Source organism: Drosophila yakuba, chromosome 2L (genome assembly GCF_016746365.2).
Source record: "Drosophila yakuba strain Tai18E2 chromosome 2L, Prin_Dyak_Tai18E2_2.1, whole genome shotgun sequence".
NCBI classification, from domain to species: domain Eukaryota; kingdom Metazoa; phylum Arthropoda; class Insecta; order Diptera; family Drosophilidae; genus Drosophila; species Drosophila yakuba.
The window spans coordinates 19,162,786-19,181,060 of record NC_052527.2 but is presented as its reverse complement, the minus strand read 5'-3'; the positions used below and the strand labels follow the sequence as shown (position 1 = coordinate 19,181,060).

Here is an 18,275-nt window from a genome sequence, read left to right as displayed (position 1 = left end):
TATATGTCATCTTATGGGTTTATGCTGTCTTTTCAGTAGCTAATTAAATTATTAGATAAAATGTAAAAATTTTAATTTTTGGTCTTCCGGTTCAATTTCATCTTTTATTTATCAGGCTTTCAAAACAAGAATGGTCGTTAGTATTTTGTTTAATAAAAGCTATAAAGCAAGTACAAAAAACTTTCAAATATTCTGGGATTTTCCAATTAAATAATTTAACTAAACTTTCATAGTTATATAAATAGGTATTGGTGTTCTTCCTATTATTAAATTCAAATATTTATTAAATGCTTGTGTATATGCTATTATGAAGGAATATTAACAAAATTATACAACAAAAACATGGTATTCTAATTAAAATATATAATATAAACCAAAATATATAATATAATGTACGGCTTAAACGCTCTTTTTTATTGTAATTTTTTTTATTAATATATTGATTTGCCCTGTTGAAATGCCTAAAGATCTTTTTTATTTATTTAATCGTCCCCCAATTTAAATATTGCGGGTCATAAAGATTTTTAATCAAACCACCAGCGGTACAGCTGCTAAAAATAAGTTGGCAGCACTTAACGGCCAATAATATAATTGCACATAATCTTAAACACAGGACTTTAGAAATCTTCGGCGAAGGACATCAAGGGATGCTGAGGAGGATGAACACTATAAGTGGTCAAAATCTGGCTGCTGTGGTCAAGGAGCTGGAGAACTATGCTCCGACTTCATGGGCGGAGAAGTGGGACAACGTGGGACTCCTGATTGAACCGCACCGCGAAAAACAAATCAAGCAAATACTATTAACCAACGACTTAACCGAGCCCGTACTGAAAGAAGCGTTGGAGAAGGAGGCGCAGCTCATAATCAGCTATCATCCTCCCATTTTTAAGCCCCTGACAAGAATTACGCAGTCACATTGGAAGGAGCGCGTGGTGGCCGCATGCTTGGCCAACGATATAGCCTTGTATTCGCCGCATACGGCTTGGGATAAGAAGAGCGGTGGGGTCAACGACTGGCTATCTAAGGCAGTAAATGTCCTCAGCATCCGCCCTCTGGAACCGGAGTTGGGTGCTCCCCCGGGTACCGGATCCGGAAGATATATTGAAACCAAAATGGAACTTATCCAGGTGGTGGAATCTTTGCAAAAGCGCATTGAAAACAGCGTGCATGTTGCTCTAGCTGTGGGCCACAATCCCAAGACAGTCATCCAATCCGTCGGCATATGTGCCGGCTCTGGAGCATCTGTGCTAAAGGGTATCCAAGCTGATCTTATCATTACCGGCGAAATGTCCCATCACGAAGTTTTGGAGTTTACGCACAACAATACAACCGTTCTTCTCTGCAATCACAGTAATTCGGAAAGGGGATTTCTCCATGAGTTTTGCCCTATGTTGGCCAAATCTCTTAATAAACAATGCATCGTATTTGTATCTGAAGTGGATAAGGATCCCCTGGTCACCGTGGGTAGCGAAATAAACAAAGACCTTAGCGCTTTTGTTGACGTCTACAAACAGTAAGCAGAGCATATCAGCACAACCGCAACGTGAAATTGTTAGGTTGAACTTGAAACTTGTTATCCTAAAAGAAATTTTGTTTGTTTAACAATACATTTTCTGGCATCCATAAAGATTACAAATAAACTAAAGGATTTAACTTTCTTAATTTCTAGACTTGATCCAGCTTAAACTTTCCACCCTTGCTGGCGGCGTCGTTTCGATTAAGTTGGTAGAGTAGACGCTGCTCCAGGTGCTTCACTGCAGCCACTGTCAGTACCAAAGTGTCGTGCTTCAGCATAGAATACACGTTCAAGCCAAAAGTTGGCATCAGGTTGACATAGCCGAGATCATCACTGGCCTGGCATATATTGGCGGGGAACATATGATCGCTAAAAAATCATAATTAATATAAATTTATCACTGGTTATACAATGTCCAGCTACAAGCAGTACTCACTCGTCTACAATCAAAACAGAAGGTCCCCAATTTCGTTCGGCGATTAAATCCTTTAGGAAATCTGAATCCCTGGTGGGTATGTCCACATTCTCTATGATGTGCAGATCATCCTGGGCCAGCTTAACACTCAGCGTGGAGGTCAATCCCAAAACCCTCTTATAGAAGGGCAGCATATAGAAATGGGTAGTGGGCGACCTGGGGCCGTGTACCACGCCGCCGCCCTTAAGCATGGGCGATCGGAGAGAACCGTGGCGGGCTCGACCTCCTCCCTTTTGGGGCCACGGCTTCCGACCGCCACCGCGCACCTCCGCTCGGTTTTTCGTGTGCGCCATGCTTACATAACGATATTTGCGCTGCCACTCCACATTCTCCTGTATGAGGTCCACCCGCGGCTGTGCGGCAAAGACATCAGGATGTAGTTCAATTAGGCCCACCTTTCGCTCTGCCACTGCATCCGTATTCTCGATCCACGCCTGGCGCGCCGTGCTCCTGCTCACCGGCAAGAAATTCGTGTAATCTTGCGGCAGAATCAGGGGTGATCTCGTCGCCGGAGGTGTGGACACTGCCCCAGGGGTTTCGGTTGCCACATTGCCTTTATTGCTGCTGCGGCTGAAAGTCCTTGCCACGGGATAAAGCACCTGCCTGGATGTTTTTAATATATTGTTCAACATTTTATTTTACAGGCCGTGAAGTCTATCGATAGGTTAGATGAAGCATTGGCACCTAAACGCCTTATATCGATTAATTGGTGAATGCTGATATCGATGCGAAGATTACATCGTGACACGAAAATGTATAAAATGTATTTGAATCCATTTATCACGTAGGGACGAAACGCACCGGTGAGTCGATGACGACTACTGTATAAATCCGCAGAATGACAACTTACAGTTTTTCCGCCATTAAGTTATACACTCAACATTTAAAAAATTTAATGATGTACCGGAAAAAAAATAGGAGAAACTCTTAAAGCAAACATATTGAACATTGAAGAGCTAATCGTATGATAAAATATATAACTTTTTTTGAAGAAAAATGAAATAGGTACAAAGGCGTTCTAAAGTATATAATATAAGTATATAATATAGGTATGCAAGTTTAAAGGAACAGTATAAGGATTTGGAATGACTTGGCATGGATATGACTTATTAAATATTAGTTTACTGAAAAATAAAAACTTTTCGAATAAAGAAAATATCTCCTAAGGAATCCAATAGTAGTGCAGTTTATATGAGATCCAAACCCATTGAAGGGATTTTCATTCCATCTTATCAAATAATTGTTAGTAAGACCCATATGCATGTAGATCAGGAACAAGTAGAAGGAACAAGTAGTTGGGAGCCATAAGTGGGGTTTCATGGGCGTTCACCTTATTTGGCGAAATCGAGTCTGCGGGTATGCGGGATATCTTTTGTAGACTCACCTACAAGGGCTACGTTTTTAACTACTTCATAAAGACATTCATGAATCATTAGTCAAACCATTTTCCTTGTTGGCATGAATAGTTGTATAGGTATGTCATAGACTTAATACTGTTTAAAAAACAAGCGAGAGTGCTCTAGTATCTATATGCTTGAACTCATCTTTCCAGATTTTACAGTTTCTGAGATATCGACATACGGACGGGCAGACGGACATGGCCAGATCTACTCGGCTATTGATCCTGATCTTGAATATATATACTTTATATGGTCGGAAACGCATCCTGTTACCTGTTGCATTCTTTTGAACTTATCAAGTATACACTTTTACTCTACGAGTAACAACGTATTTATTACAATAAGACTCTTTAATTCTTTTTATATCACGGTACGTGTGGTTTTAACCACACTCTTATTCTAGCCACAAGGGCTGCAACAACAAGATGCTAGAGAGCTATTAATTGGTAGTATTCTGTAGTGAAATTGAGTAAATCCTGAAGGGCAAAGCCACTGACTGCGATCGTCACCAATCCTACCAGGATTGTAGGTCGTGGCATCAACAGGGCAACAGGATTTACATTTCCACGACGAGGTACCCAGTGGACCCTAGCGACTGTCCGCTTGAAGACTTCGCACGTCCAGACGCCGTAGATGGAGCTGTATAATCATCCGAACTGTATCAGTGATGGAGGCTTCGCTTCGTGAAGAACTACCGCAGGCTCTTCTTGACCGCGGGACGTTTGAGCAGCACATGAAGGAACATCCGAATCCCGCCAAATCACTTAGAAACGGCAAAGCAGAAAGAATTCGCTTACTCCACTTAGCCGAGATTCTTGTTAGCATTTTTTTATCCCTGCTAGTTGATCGTTTTATACACATGTGATATATTTATTTAGTTTAAGCTTAAAATAAAGTGGAAACGACAAAAATTTGTGACTGGTTTTAAGATTTAGTCTTTAGATACTTTTGCACAATATTTAATGTGTCTCAATCAATTAGTCTGTCATCGAGTAACCTTAAGGGCTATTTATAGCTTCATTTTAAGCGTATGATTGGCATTTAGTGCACTCTATCACGTCGCCAAAGGATTAGCATGTATGGTTACTCCATTAATCTTCTTGTCCACATGGGGACGATAGTTCTTGGGATTGACGGGCAGCTTCTCCAGCTCGTCCAGGGCATCGAAGCCATCGATCACACGGCCGAAGAGCGTGTACTTTAGGTCAAGATTTGGCTGGGCGGCATAGGTAATAAAGAACTGGCTGGCATTGGCGTTGGGTCCGTTGTTGGCCATGGAAACCATGCCTCGATCAGTGTGCTGAAGAATTAAGGTGTCGATAATTAAAAGACTAAAGGAATTATTCTTGTACAGTCCTAATAATCTCTTACAATCAAAAGCAATGCTTTGGAATCACAGATGTTTTGACTTAAAGAACACTACCTCTAAATTTGAAAATTTTGCTTAGGATGGAAATCGAAGAATTGATTATTGAAACTGAGTAAGTTACTATTACTTCAAAAACATGGCTTAATGTACGTCACTACCAACATAGTATTTCGTAGCATGTTTACTTTCAAAGATTAAATACAATATGCCTCTTAGGGCGGAATACGGGGTATTAAAGCCAGCCGGCGTGGCCCTACTGAATAGTAGTTTTTCTGGTATAACCTTGGTAACACGCTCACCTTGATGGTCTCCTTAAACTCGTCGTCGAACTTCTGTCCCCAAATGGACTGTCCGTTCTTTCCGGTGTTGGTAGGATCTCCAGTTTGGACAATGAATCCCTTTATGTTCCGAATGAAGACGCATCCGCTGTAATAATCGCTGGCGCACAGGGCGAGGAAATTTTCGCAGGCCTTGGGGCAGGCATCGCAGAAGAGTTCTATTTTAAGGTCACCCACGTCGGTGTGCAGCGTTACAGACTGTTAATTACACAAAAAATATCGTAAAACTTAAAGAACTCAGAATTTTCAACTTTTGTTTACCATTTTTAAGGAGCTTATGCAGCCCTCGTTTCCCCATGCAATCGCTCCTTTAACGATAACAGGAATCGAGAACACCAGCATTTGGTATTCGCATGACCGACGGTCACACTTTTAGGCGCGAATTCTGCCGCATAAAGTAATTTTTCTCTTCGCACTTCAAGCAACAAACGGCAGCCAATTAAGTAAATAGGATGAAGTGCAAGATACCCGAAATCTCGTGGCACAACCGCGATCCTGTCCTAAGCGTGGATATACAGCAAAATGGCCTGGGACTTCGTTCTCCAACGGTCTGCCGACTAGCCTCTGGTGGATCGGATGCCCATGTCCTCATTTGGTATGTGAACCGAAGCGATGACGCCGAGGGCGTGGATGTGGACCTTGCCGCCGACCTGTCCCGGCATCAGAGAGCTGTTAACGCGGTCCGCTGGTCGCCGAACGGAGAACTGCTGGCCTCCGGAGATGACGAAAGTGTAGTTTTTATCTGGAAACAGAAGGCCGACCACGAAGTTGTCAACATTGTAGACGCCGATGACTGCAGTGGACAGGACAAGGAGGTCTGGATGACCCTCAAGGTCCTGCGCGGCCATCGCGAGGATATTTACGATCTCAGCTGGGCGCCGAACTCACAGTTTCTGGTCAGCGGATCGGTGGATAACACAGCGATGCTGTGGGATGTTCACAGTGGCAAATCACTGGCCATTCTAGATGACCACAAGGGCTATGTACAGGGCGTGGCATGGGATCCCTGCAATCAGTACATCGCCACCATGAGCACCGACAGGTAAACAATACAGTCCTAAATAATGTGTTTGATCTTTGACCAAGTAAAGTTTAATTTTTTTTTAGACAAATGCGGATATTTGATGCCAATACCAAGAGAGTGTTGCACCGAGTCAGCAAGTGTGGATTTCCAGTAAAAGATGGCCATGAGATGCACGGCAAGAGCGTACGGTTGTACCAAGATGGAACCTTGCAAACCTTCTTCCGCCGCTTATGCTTCACTCCCGATGGCAAGCTGCTTTTAACGCCGTCAGGAATTACCGACTACGATGGTGTTGTGAAACCTATAAACACCAGCTATGGGTTCAGTCGCTATGATTTGTCCAAACCCGCCTTTGTTCTGCCCTTTCCCAACGAATACGCAGTGGCTGTTCGCTGCTCTCCGGTTCTGTACCGTCTGAGACCGTACAATGCGGAGAAGAATCCCCCGATCATTTCGCTTCCCTACCGTATGATCTATGCTGTGGCCACAAAGAACGCTGTGTTTTTCTACGATACCCAACAGCCGGTGCCGATTGCCATTGTCTCCAACATACACTACAGCAGGCTTACGGATTTGACCTGGTCGAGTGACGGGACCGTCCTGATCGTGTCCAGCACCGATGGATACTGCTCACTGATTACCTTCGAACCGACTGAGCTGGGCGACCGCTATGAAGATATGGAAGCAGTGCTGAGCGCTGTTCTAAAATCTTCGGAGAATATGCCGGTGCAGAAAAGGAAGAAGCAAAAGCTTCGCAAGATATCGTCAGATGAAGTAACGGCCACGCGGAAACCATTGAAGGAAAAATCAAAACCTAATACAATCAGAAAGACTTCAGGATCAGGTATCAAAGAGGAAGGGGAACCCGAGTTGGATGCTGAAAATGACTCATCAACGCACAGTGTCAGTTCGTCCAACACGAACAGTCCTAAAACAAAAGCCAACGAAGAAGTGAAACCCGTTCCCATCGCCATCAGGCGTTCACCCCGGAAAAATTCGACTACACCCATGCCGATTGCTATACGCAGAGCTCCGCGTAAGCCGGAGGATAAGGGGGAAATTGGAATAACCAAACCCAAAGGAGAAGTCACCAAATCACCTCAAGTAAGGAAAACAGAGGCATCACCTGTCAAGCGCAAGATGAGCACAGAAGTAGTGCCTCCAGCAGAGACATCACAGCCGGCACTTGGAGTCATTCCGGTTATCGACAAGGAGATCATCAGTTCTGATGAAAAGTTCGAGTCGCCTGAGAAAAAATCCCGACCCGCAACACCAATTCAAGTACGTCGCCAGCCACGAACTCCTGGCAGCTCCAGCCATTTTAACCTAACGCCGAAAAGCCAACCCGCCAAGCAAGCTACTCCCATTGCAGTGAGAAGAACTCCACGCGTACTCATCGAAATGCCGGTGAACTCGCCGGTGGTGCCAATGGAGGAGGCCATGGATGCCTGGCCCCTCGAAGAGGGCATCACACCCCTGCCAACGACAAAAAAGGATTCTCAAAAACCCTTGCCGGAGTCCACAAAGGCGGAAACGAAGCCTACGGTAATAGAAGCCAGCGAGGCCACCTGCGAGCGAACTGAGGACATTCGTTTGGTCTACGAGGATACGCAGGAGGAAGCGCCGCAGAAGCCGACTGAAGCAAGGCCATCCACGCCAAATAACAAGACGCCACGCCGGGTGTCCTTGCGCACCATATCCACGCCCAAATCAAAAAAGAAACTTTTAGAGTAGACAATACAATAGATTAGACGTAACAGATGTATGTTAGAGGAATTCATGAAACTGGTTCACATTTTAAGGCACTTTGGGGATACCCCATACAAATTTGTAGAAAATAACCAGGATTCTACCTAAAATATTCCACAATAAAAGGCAACACAAGGTTCAGAGGTAACTGTGTTGCTTTGGATTCTTACTTCCCTCTTAAATAAAAGTTAATTCAACTGGCGGTTTTTCAGGGTCTTCATGATGAAAATTTGAAAATCAAGACCATGAAATTGTACAGTTACAAAAGTTCCTATATCTACAGACACGATTTTTCTACCTGCGACAATAATCATCTAATAAGTTATGTGACTGTACCCCAAAAACATCGAATTCGAACTGCTTTAGGTGGGTTGTTCTACCTGATCCGGAGTTTATGTTCCTTGAATTTGCGCAGGAACGACTTTTTAGGAGTCTGTGAATTAAATTGTTTTTCCAGACAGGTAAATATTTGTTTACCAAATTTCCAGGAATTTGGGAACAAATAATGTCAAGCAAAAACACCAACGTGGTAAAATCTTGTGACGATTGCACCGCAACACACAAATGTTGTGATATTAAATTTTGCGACGAAAAATTATTTTTTGTTTACTTAGACACTAATATATTCGGCACGCTTTAAATCGGTTTTATTCCCTATCAACTTAAATTTTTTTAGATATTTTCTTTCACACTTCCACAGCTTTTCCCCCAGGAACATAGGAACACCAAAGGGGTTTAAATGCTAGACTTTTCGGTGCGCTTCGACACTATGCGGACTGCCGTCCACTGTGATGTTTGATCTAACTTTTTATTAAAAAACAACAAAATTGTTTGGTTTTATTTATATTTATTTAAATTGTAGATGATCTCTAACGTTTCGAGTTTCCTTTACATACAAACATTTTGGTTTACTTCAGTTTTATATCATTATTTTTATGTTTTATATATTATTTTAAATTTTTTAATTCAACGATTCAAATTCATTCATCTTGTTCGAGCTTAGTTAGCTTCCGTGGCTTCTTCAAACTCATTTAAAAATTTTTCCATGGGCCATTAGCTACACCTTATCCACGTGGTCATTAGAGAGAGAAAAGGAGTTCAAGAATTGAGGAAAATCATATTTCCACATACGTTAATATAGGTAAGTATATAAATAGTTAAACAAATTTCATCTGCTGCATGGGACAACCAAAGCATTTTTTAATTAGGCTACAAATTAGATTAGATACAATGTCTAAACTTTGTCTAACCTATACGCTTGGTTCCACTGGCCATGTCTTTCTTCACCTCCTCTTAAAATCCCAAAGTTTGGTATTTTCCACTCACAATAATCGTGTGTCTGAATGTCTTTGGACATTTGATTCGAAGTAATTAGCATTACCGTTGTTAGCTCTTTGTGGATTTCACTTATAAATGTTTTAACTGCTATTAAAGTAATTTTAGTAGTGCTGCGACTTGCGATTTTATGACTTATGTGTGTGTGTGTGTGGAGCAAATAGCTTTAGAAAAATATGAATTATGGTTGATTCCCTTTCCGTTCCATTCTATTCTGTTTAGTATTGAAAATATGCAAAAAGTTTAGTCGATGCGGTTAACACTATGCTGTTACTATATGATCAAATGTTGCTATTACTTGAATGTTATTTAGTTTTGCGATCTCGGCTGATTCGAAAGTTGAGCGACGTCGAGGAGGTAAATTATAGTCGCTACCGTATGAGTATTCGATTAATAATTATTTACGAGAAAAATATAGTACATATGTTATGTATACGTATGTTTGTAGCAATTTGTTGTTCTCCCTTTACTAAATATATTTATTTAAATTTATATATCTGTATATATAGACTGACCTTGTTTACTTTTTTCTCAAAGGTAAATGAATAACTTTCTTGTTTGTGACTTAATTTAATTGTCAATAAATATATTGATTTGGTATTTATTTATAGTTACATACAATTATTAAACTCTCGTGTTCTTGATCTTACTGGTCAAGTGACTATACACTTTTCGTCTGCGGTTTTTGTTGTTGTTTACCCCAAATTCGAAGCCAGCAGTAACTATGTAATCTAATTCATGCAAGACCTTTCGCTGGCTGTAAGGAAATCATGAAACGATAACGAAAATAACAAAATGGCTGTTGGTTTTTGAATAAATAGTTTTATTTGAAAATGGTTTTTGCGCTTTTGTTTTTTCTTTTTGGTAGAATTTTACAAGTTGAATGGAAATACATACGTATTAAATATTACAGTATTTGATTGGGCCAGGATATAGTAGAGAGGTCGGGTGGGGTCATGGAAATGGGAAAGTATTGGTTGGCCTAAGTAAATGCGTAGAAGTGAATGTTCGCTGATAGGTATATAAAATCTTGGAATTGTACGGACTTTGTGGCCAACACAAGTTTTGAAAAGTTTCACTAGATCTGCTGGGGTTTCCAATAAAAAGTCGAAACGATGTCGTTTAGCTTTTTTTTAAATTGTCCTTACTCTTTTGTTCCATCTTTTCTTTGAATGTTAAATAATATTTATTTCGCTAATAAACTTACTTAGTTGATGTTTAAGTTGTGTGTGTTTGTGTGCGTTTACATAAATTAGACTTAAAAACTATAAAACATAAATGGATCCAACTAGAGCAAGAGCACAAGTGGGGATATTGCCGTAAAGGAGGAGGAGAAGAGAAGTAGACAACTGGGCAGATACAAAAGAAATACTATTAAAATAACAATATAAATTCATTGCAGCTAAATAGTTATGTAAAATCAAAATGCACAAAATACATACATACAAAGCATATACATAATAAATATAATAATAAGGCTAATCAAACAATTCAACATACTCTGGGTTAAATGCCATTCGCTAGATACAGTCACATACATAGGTACATGTATGAAGATGCTTTATCATTAAATGTAGAATTTAAAAATTATTTTATTATTACATACAATCCTTAGTTTCATTGTGGGAGATTTGAGTTCTGCGTTTCATTCGTTTTGATTTATATTTTGTGTGTGGGTGTGCGTAGATATGGCAAAAATATATAGCATGCTTTTGTGCGCCGCCAAAGTTGAATTGCGTGTTGATCTTCGCTGATTTGCATTGCTCCTCGAATAAATGCCACAAACTATTGTAAGTTGCAACAAATCAGCTCAATAAGTAAAGGAAATTATATATGTATAGTTTGTGTTCTGTATGCGTTCATGTTCGTGTTTGCTTGATGTTTGTGTGTTTGCCAGCTAAAACTTCTCCTATACACGTAAACTCAACAAAGTACAATTTACATTGAAATATATCAATCAACTATCGATGACTGCTGCTACTGCTGCTCTTTACATAAGTTAGTTAAGTGGCCACATACGCTTTGCTTTACTTGACTCTTATCTGGATTTTAGTTTAGTTTTGCTTCGTTTTTGTTCTTGTAAATACAATAGATAGATTTTATATCCGTTTCATTTCTCTTTAAATTTTACTTAACGTTAAAGATTTTGCTTTCCATATTTTATGTTTTCTTTTCCTCGTTTCTTTTCTTTTGGTTTGTTATTTTAAATTTAATTTAGCCCACATGCTGACACTCAATCAAATGAATATTGATATTTCCTTTGCCGCTGGATTTTTTTGAAACTTTCGAACTTAAGTCTAAACAAGCATGACAAATGCAGAGCGTTGATGGCATGAATAATTTTAAAGAGAGATTGCAACAGGAAACATTTAATATTTAATATTTATATATATGTATATATATATATATGTATAGAAGTGTATGTATATATATATGCGGTATATGTAGATATACGCTCGTTTGGTTTTTGTTTTAATAAATACATGAGGAAACTAAACTACACATAAATTATGAAATTCTATAAAAATTATTCAGACCAAACAACAACTGTATGCAATGCTGGCGCTTGTGTATGTCGTGTGAGTGTGTTAGTGTCATGTCCTACATGTGGCTTTGCATAATGCATATGTATGTGTTTGTATATGTTTGTATATAGGAAATGCCTTTCAATCAACTGCCTTTTTTCAGATTTGACTTAAATCGCGTGTCCCAGTGTCAGTTGTCTGTTGCCTCTTATCATTGTCGCCCTGATCATCATTAGCATTATGTGTTTTTGCATCTGCATCAATATTATCGATATTATGTAATGTACTTGTCGCTCATTTCCCCTATAACATCCGTTCGGGATTTGCGTCCGTCCGCCGTTTTTTGTTAAACAAATAAAAGTTCTTTGGGCTTTGCTTGTTCAGTGTCCTATGTTTTCTGTGTGGTTGCGGTTGGTTGGTTCTATCATCTGCTCCTAAATTGTTTGGTTTTTGATCAATGCTGGTGGGTTGTTGTGCTCCCGCGCTGCTCTTTAATACCGTTACGGTGTTCCCTGCTAACGCCCCCATTCTGCTCCACATAATCGTCATCATCATCAACATCGACTCGACGTCGACATAGTCAGGATCCGGCCTGGAATCCATCTTAGTACAGTCCACAGCCGCGCAGGTTGTTTGCTATGATGACATCAGTGACAGCATCGAATACAAACTGAATGTTATTGGTATCTGTGGCACACGTCATGTGGCAGTAGATTTCTTTCGAGGTTGATTTGTTTTTCGCTTCAAATTGAGCCTGAATGTAAGCAGCCGCCTCGCCGTACTCCTGTCCACCTGAAACGTCCACATATTAGATTAATAACCGGCATACTTTCGAGTTTGGATGGAGCACTAACCTGTGTATTCGGGGAAGCAAATCGTCAGGGGACTCTTGCGAATCTTTTCCTCGAACAAATCCTTCTTGTTCAGGAACAGAATAATCGAGGTGTCCGTGAACCATTTGTTGTTACAGATCGAGTCAAACAGTTTCAGCGACTCTTGCATGCGGTTCTAAAATGGTTAAGACAGCAAAGTAGTGAGATATATTTACAGCAAATAGCATAAAGGTATCTGACTCAATCCTACCGTGGTTTCATCCTCATGCAAGACCTGATCGTACTCGGACATGGCCACGCAGAAAATGATCGCCGTGACATCTTCGAAGCAGTGTATCCATTTCTTACGCTCCGAGCGCTGTCCGCCCACGTCAAACAATCTATGAGTTTAAAAATGGCATTATCAAAAATATGCCTTCTCCTAAATCAGATGTTTTTACTCACTTAAAGTTGAGGTTTTTGAAGGAGAAGTGTACCTCAACGATGCCAGTGGTCTTGACGCGAGTACGCAAGATATCCTGTTCAGTTGGCTGGTAATCCTTGGCGCCTAACCGATCCAAATCGTCCAGGAAACTGCAAGGAAATGGAGGAAGGGGAGAGTGTTACAGTCCGGGAGCTGAAGCATTCCATTTCCCATCACACACCGTTTGACCAGACAAATGTTTGCCCAACCCTTCCACCCGTCCATTCTCAATTTTCCGCCCGTATCTGCCAAGACTTGAGCAAACAATTAAGGCGCAGACCAAAGCGCTGAGCAAACAATTAAAAACAAAAAACCTGAGCGCGTGTCCAGACCAAAGGGAAATGGGGAAAAGCCCCCGCACTCACACTCACACGCACACACACACACACACACACACACACACACACACACACACACACACACAGCAAACTTGGGTATGCAAACAGCTTTCCCTGCAGAAAGTAGCCATATAAAATGATTCCTATTTCCGTGACATGTTCTGGTTCTAATTTCCGTACATACAAGCCATATTTGTATATTTCCCACAATAGTTTTATTTGCGGGTTATGTAACCATCACCCAACCAAAGGCATCTGTCAGATACAGACGGAGGTGTTCAGATACATATAGAGTCTGCGTGCTCGGGAGCAAAACCGTCAACAAGTATGTAGGTCATGAAATGAGGGGCCACCAGTGAGTCCAGTCGCCAGTTAATATATATTTTTGTTTTGGGGCCGTAATTAACTTCGGGCACGCAAGGCCTTAAAAAATAAAGGGCTGTGCGGCAGCTAATTTTATTTGTTCGTCAGGTTTTTTTCGGGTCGTAACTAGGAATCTGCGCTTGTTATCGCATCAATCTCCGCTTGACTTGCTCTTGTGCTGAAATCGGATGCATTGGTCAACTGGTTTTCGCCCAAATTACACGCACAATTGCCCAACAAGTTGACCAAAGTTAGCAGCAGCAGCGGTACCTCAAGATGGCCATGCGTCTTCCCCTCCTGCAGTTTGGCCACAGGGAAATTAGTCCAGTCATGCTCACCCGGCATAACCACAAAGTGCCACCTTTCTTGCGGAAAAGTTGGAAGTGTAGTAAACTGCATAATCAAAGCTAATGCCCGATATTCGTTACGATTTCTTAGACAAACGTTAATTGAACGGCTGCAAACGGATCCGATGGGTTCGCCGATTGGGCAATCGCTTGGTTAGCACTTGGTGGCCCGAGATCTTATTTAACATGTCCATCATAAAAGTTTTCTTTTCTGTTTACTGATCCGAAACCGCAGACACACATGCAGCTGTAATTCGTAAGCCCGGAAAATGTGTTGCAATGTGTGGCATGTGCCTGAGTTGTGGTTTCTCGAAAGTAGATCATAGACCTGACAAACAAATCGCAGGGAAAGTAAGCTAGAGATTGAACAAAATGCTTGCTTTAACGAAAGGACAGAATCTGAAAAAAGATGTCAGTTTGTATACTTTTGCCAAATACTTTAATAAATAATATAATATATATGTATATATAATATTTTTCAATAATCAATGTGTATGAAGAAAGCATAAAGGAGGAATCGGTACTTCGATTAAATGTTGTTTATAAGTAGAATTAGTTCCACTAAATAAAATAATCGTTGTGTATAAATGGTTGTTGTTAAAAGTACTTTCAATTTTGTTAGGTTGGAATACTAAGCCTTCATCAGCTTGCCGAGAAATATAAGAAAGTATTCGGTTATTGTACATACCCAAGAAAACGTTGTTTAAAAATGGGCAAAACCGTTCTAGCTCAACTAAATGAAAAGCACCTTAATGTCCTCCGCACCTCAGCCTTGTTAGCCTATACAGCTGACTTATTTCAGATAAGTAGAGCCGTCATGCGAAATTTATTTGCCGGTTTCCGCCGACTATAGTTTTACCAGCTTTTATGGCCTTTTCAATTAAGCGATTTGCGCGCAATTCAGCCCAGCGAATGGCTCGTTAGTCCCAGCAGAGTTTTATAATAAATTGTTTATTTTATATAACCCTCAAACCACGAACCCCCTCCGAAAGTCGTTAGAGCCCTCATTAATGTCAATCAAGGGAGTACAAGCCGTTATATGTATATTATCACGAACTTTTGCTTTTTGATTGCGATTATTAGGGACTTTCAATTTCATAGGGACAAATGGTGTTATTTATAACAAAAGCCAAAACCCACTAATTTCTGGGCTAGAAAGATCAATAAAGTTTGCAGCAGCAGTGGCACCAATTAGCACAAATACCTTAAGTGACAAAACCAACAGAAGCGCGCCAAAAAAAGACAAAACTCTGAAAGTTTGCCGATCGTCAGCAGTTGGTGTAGCCTATAGCGTATGGCGTATAAGTAGACTAAGAAGCCCGGCGATCGCGTTTAGTGCGTCGCGGTTGGTCTACGAGGCAACAGCTCATAACTATAGAGCTCCATCTGCAGCTCTCGGACTCGGATTCGTTTTCGGTTTCGGTTTTAGCTTCGGTTGTAAAAAGTCTGAGATACCGCAGATAAACTTCGCGTTGCGTGACAAAAGACCTGGCGAATCTCACCGCCTATTCAAGTGCCTGTGAGCTAGTGAGTGGGATATTGGCCAAAGCAACAATAGAAATCCACATAACAAAAGGCATCCAAAGCTGTTTTTAATTGTGCACCAACGGATTGAAAGTGTTCGAAAAACCAATACCGCCAAATAAATTAAAACTAAAACTGAATCGGCAACAAGTTGATTGAAAACCCAACCAACTGGCAGTGCAGGCCGAGAAAAACGCTTTGGCCAACTAATATAAAAAACACAAATCAAACGTTCAAGTGAGTTTTTCCTCGAGAGGTGTTTTCCCAATGCAATTTGGGCGTGTCAAATAAACTAGTTGCACTCTGAAAAGCATTCAGTCAACTTGTCTGTCGAAAAAATCAACGTTTAGCGTGAAAGGCCAATTTAATTATATCGAACCAGTGATAGGGAAAGAAAAAAACAAGTATTCGATAGGAGGCTTTTGAATGCATGTGGTGTCAAATAAATCGTGAAAAAATAGAAAAAGTCCTAAAATTTCTACTAAAATTTGTATTAATTTACGGGTAGGTAAAAAAATAGTTAAATACTGAAATACAGTTAGAAATGGCTGAAAGACAATTTGACAAAGGCACATGTTTAGTTTTCATAAGAAAAACCAATTATCCGCATGAGGGAAAAATTAAAGTGATGCAAGTGAGTTTTCCCAGCTGCATTTTTTCAGCAAATTAGGCAAGCTGTTGGCTAAACTAGTTGTATCTCGAAACTTGGGCTACTTGTGTGGCGTGAAAGCCAACTTGAATATGCTTTTCGGACACACCTCAAAGGGCGAGTCGAAAACCAATATCCAAGTGATTTGCCTAGATGTCGAATGCCAGCGAGAGTGACATAATCGCTTGGAACCTTTCGACACCTTTGCTCATTTAGCAGCTGAATGCTAATAAGATTCCTTTCGATTTCGGATTCGTTCGAGCGTTAATTTAACGCGGCCCAGCTGTCCTCTGCCCAAGTCCCCCAGCGCAACCCACTACTGCTTTGGAACAATAGCCATAAAAGTCAACGACAAGTGGCTGCTTGACATTTCTTCTACATTACTCGCAGGCGCTAGGATTATCACTCAAGTTCATTATAACCGCCTGGGCGATAAAACCGCTCTATATATATGTATGTATATATGTATCTCATATAGTTGTTGTTGTTACCGCTCGAGAAACTCGAGGTCGTCGCTTGTGCGACAAGGGCAAGGATAAGCCGCTCTGCTCCGCTGCCATTGTGCCCCACAAGTGTACACAAGAAATAAAGGCAAACAGAGGGAAAAGTGAAAAGAATAATGGCGGGCAGCTCAGCTAACTTTTTGAATTCGGGTGCGCAGATTTCTGTTTCATCAAATTTTCGGCATTTAAGTTATATTGCCTTTGGGGAGCAGGCGCACAAAAAGTCTGAAAGCAGCAGCATACCCACAAAAGTCCCACTGCCACCATTGTTCAATGGCATACGCGGCGTATGAGCAATCTTGCCTCGTTGCCACTTTTCCGCCTGCGGGAGAGCAACTGCTTCTCATATACTAAATGCGTGTGTGCTGGAAAGTTTTGTTGAATTTTAGGGCAGAAATCCAAGTTCATACACATCCAGAAAAGTAATTGGAATTCATAATTGCAACTTAAATTAAAACATAGGCTTTGAAAGTACGTTGTCAATCCCGCAAATTGCATCACCCGTTTTGAGTAACTTATTGATTTTTGATTTAAAAATGTATTTGCAATGCTCGTAGATTCGTAACAGGCAGAAGGAAGCGTTTTTGGCCATATAATGTATATATATTCTTGATCAGGATCAATGCCGAGTCGATCTGGCCATGTTCGTCTGTCCGTCCGTATGAACGTCGAGATCTCAAGAACTATTAAAGCTAGTGACTCCAGAGACATAGACGCAGCGCAAGTTTGTAGGTTCATGTTGCCACGCCCACTCTAACGCCCACAAGCCGTCCAAAACTGCCACGCCCACACTTTTAAAGAATGTTTCCATATTTTTTCACATTTTTGTTAGTTCTGTACATTTTTTCTCGATTTGCCAAAAATCTTTTTGCCACGCCCACTCTAACGTCCACAAACTGGCAAAAACGGTCAGTGTTGACATTTCTCTTTGTACTTCCACTATCTGAGTAACAGGTATCAGATAGTCGGGGAACTCGACTATAGCGTTCCCTCTTGTTTTCACATTGTACAGTAAATAATCTATTCCATTTAGAATTTTCTGCCTTTGTTTTTCGTATATGCCGTTTTATTTTCAAGAGTTATGCACTTATTTTCTGCCGTATTCTGACGCTCAAAAGCATTATAAAGTTCAACTTCTATAGCTCCCCTTCAAAGCCTTCGCTTGTATTAGACTTCGTTTTATGCACAATAAACCAAACTTAGCCAGGGTTGATTTGGCCCTCATTGGCGCTACTTCAATAACTCTTCAATTTGTGTTTTCTTTGTTTGAAGTCGCATTGCACGAGGGCTTGTAGCTGTGCGCAATTTAACGCTAGCTAACTCCGACTTGTTTATTGGCAGCGACCATAAAATGGAACGCACTGAGTACCCCGACAAATGGGAAATGTATTCCTCCTAAGTGCTCCCCCGAGATCCGAAATCCAGGGACAAGGGACAATTGTCGATTGTTTGCTCGGTTTTGTTTTGCAACTAACTGGAACTAAGTGCTGTCAATGCTGAACGTTGACATGGATTTTGCCAGTG

General features: G+C 40.8%; 6 protein-coding genes across 9 annotated transcripts in view; 3 read left to right on the top strand and 3 right to left on the bottom strand.

Moving 5' to 3' along the window:
• Positions 1 to 549: 549 nt before the first annotated feature.
• LOC6528922 (NIF3-like protein 1) lies at positions 550 to 1,662 on the top strand. The gene has a single exon (XM_002089918.4). It carries the CDS (start codon positions 648 to 650, stop codon positions 1,515 to 1,517), a length of 870 nt encoding a protein of 289 aa, XP_002089954.1. The 5' UTR covers positions 550 to 647; the 3' UTR covers positions 1,518 to 1,662.
• On the bottom strand, positions 1,594 to 2,682 carry LOC6528921 (39S ribosomal protein L4, mitochondrial). Its single transcript, XM_002089917.4, has 2 exons — positions 1,953 to 2,682; positions 1,594 to 1,885 (listed from the first exon to the last, which is right to left on the bottom strand). The coding sequence occupies exons 1-2, from the start codon at positions 2,621 to 2,623 to the stop codon at positions 1,666 to 1,668; spliced, it is 891 nt and encodes a 296-aa protein (XP_002089953.1). The 5' UTR covers positions 2,624 to 2,682; the 3' UTR covers positions 1,594 to 1,665.
• Positions 2,683 to 4,302: 1,620 nt separating this feature from the next.
• On the bottom strand, positions 4,303 to 5,495 carry LOC6528920 (peptidyl-prolyl cis-trans isomerase-like 3). Its single transcript, XM_002089916.4, has 3 exons — positions 5,360 to 5,495; positions 5,060 to 5,296; positions 4,303 to 4,691 (listed from the first exon to the last, which is right to left on the bottom strand). The coding sequence occupies exons 1-3, from the start codon at positions 5,438 to 5,440 to the stop codon at positions 4,446 to 4,448; spliced, it is 564 nt and encodes a 187-aa protein (XP_002089952.2). The 5' UTR covers positions 5,441 to 5,495; the 3' UTR covers positions 4,303 to 4,445.
• Positions 5,496 to 5,550: 55 nt separating this feature from the next.
• On the top strand, positions 5,551 to 8,053 carry LOC6528919 (chromatin assembly factor 1 subunit B). The gene is made up of 2 exons (XM_002089915.4): positions 5,551 to 6,140; positions 6,206 to 8,053. The coding sequence occupies exons 1-2, from the start codon at positions 5,551 to 5,553 to the stop codon at positions 7,854 to 7,856; spliced, it is 2,241 nt and encodes a 746-aa protein (XP_002089951.1). The 3' UTR covers positions 7,857 to 8,053.
• Positions 8,054 to 8,912: 859 nt separating this feature from the next.
• LOC6528918 (probable cytochrome P450 49a1) overlaps positions 8,913 to 18,275 on the top strand; it is a 16,396-nt gene continuing 7,033 nt past the window's right edge. Inside the window, exon 1 of one of the 2 annotated variants that reach the window (XM_015198732.3) lies at positions 8,913 to 9,012. The gene's annotated coding sequence lies outside the window, so the exon portion shown is untranslated. Of the gene's footprint in view, positions 9,013 to 15,404; positions 15,837 to 18,275 lie in introns of those variants that run through there. The other variant, XM_002089914.3, reaches the window with a different exon arrangement.
• Positions 11,275 to 18,275, bottom strand: part of LOC6528917 (G protein alpha o subunit) — a 26,468-nt gene continuing 19,467 nt past the window's right edge. For all 3 annotated transcript variants that reach the window (XM_002089913.4, XM_039371355.2, XM_015198652.3), the window contains 4 exons: positions 13,009 to 13,137; positions 12,815 to 12,944; positions 12,586 to 12,739; positions 11,275 to 12,523 (listed from right to left, as the gene is read on the bottom strand). In XM_002089913.4, coding sequence (XP_002089949.1) covers positions 12,336 to 12,523; positions 12,586 to 12,739; positions 12,815 to 12,944; positions 13,009 to 13,137 — 601 coding nt within the window. In that variant the 3' untranslated portion in view covers positions 11,275 to 12,335. The remainder of the gene's footprint in view (positions 12,524 to 12,585; positions 12,740 to 12,814; positions 12,945 to 13,008; positions 13,138 to 18,275) is intronic.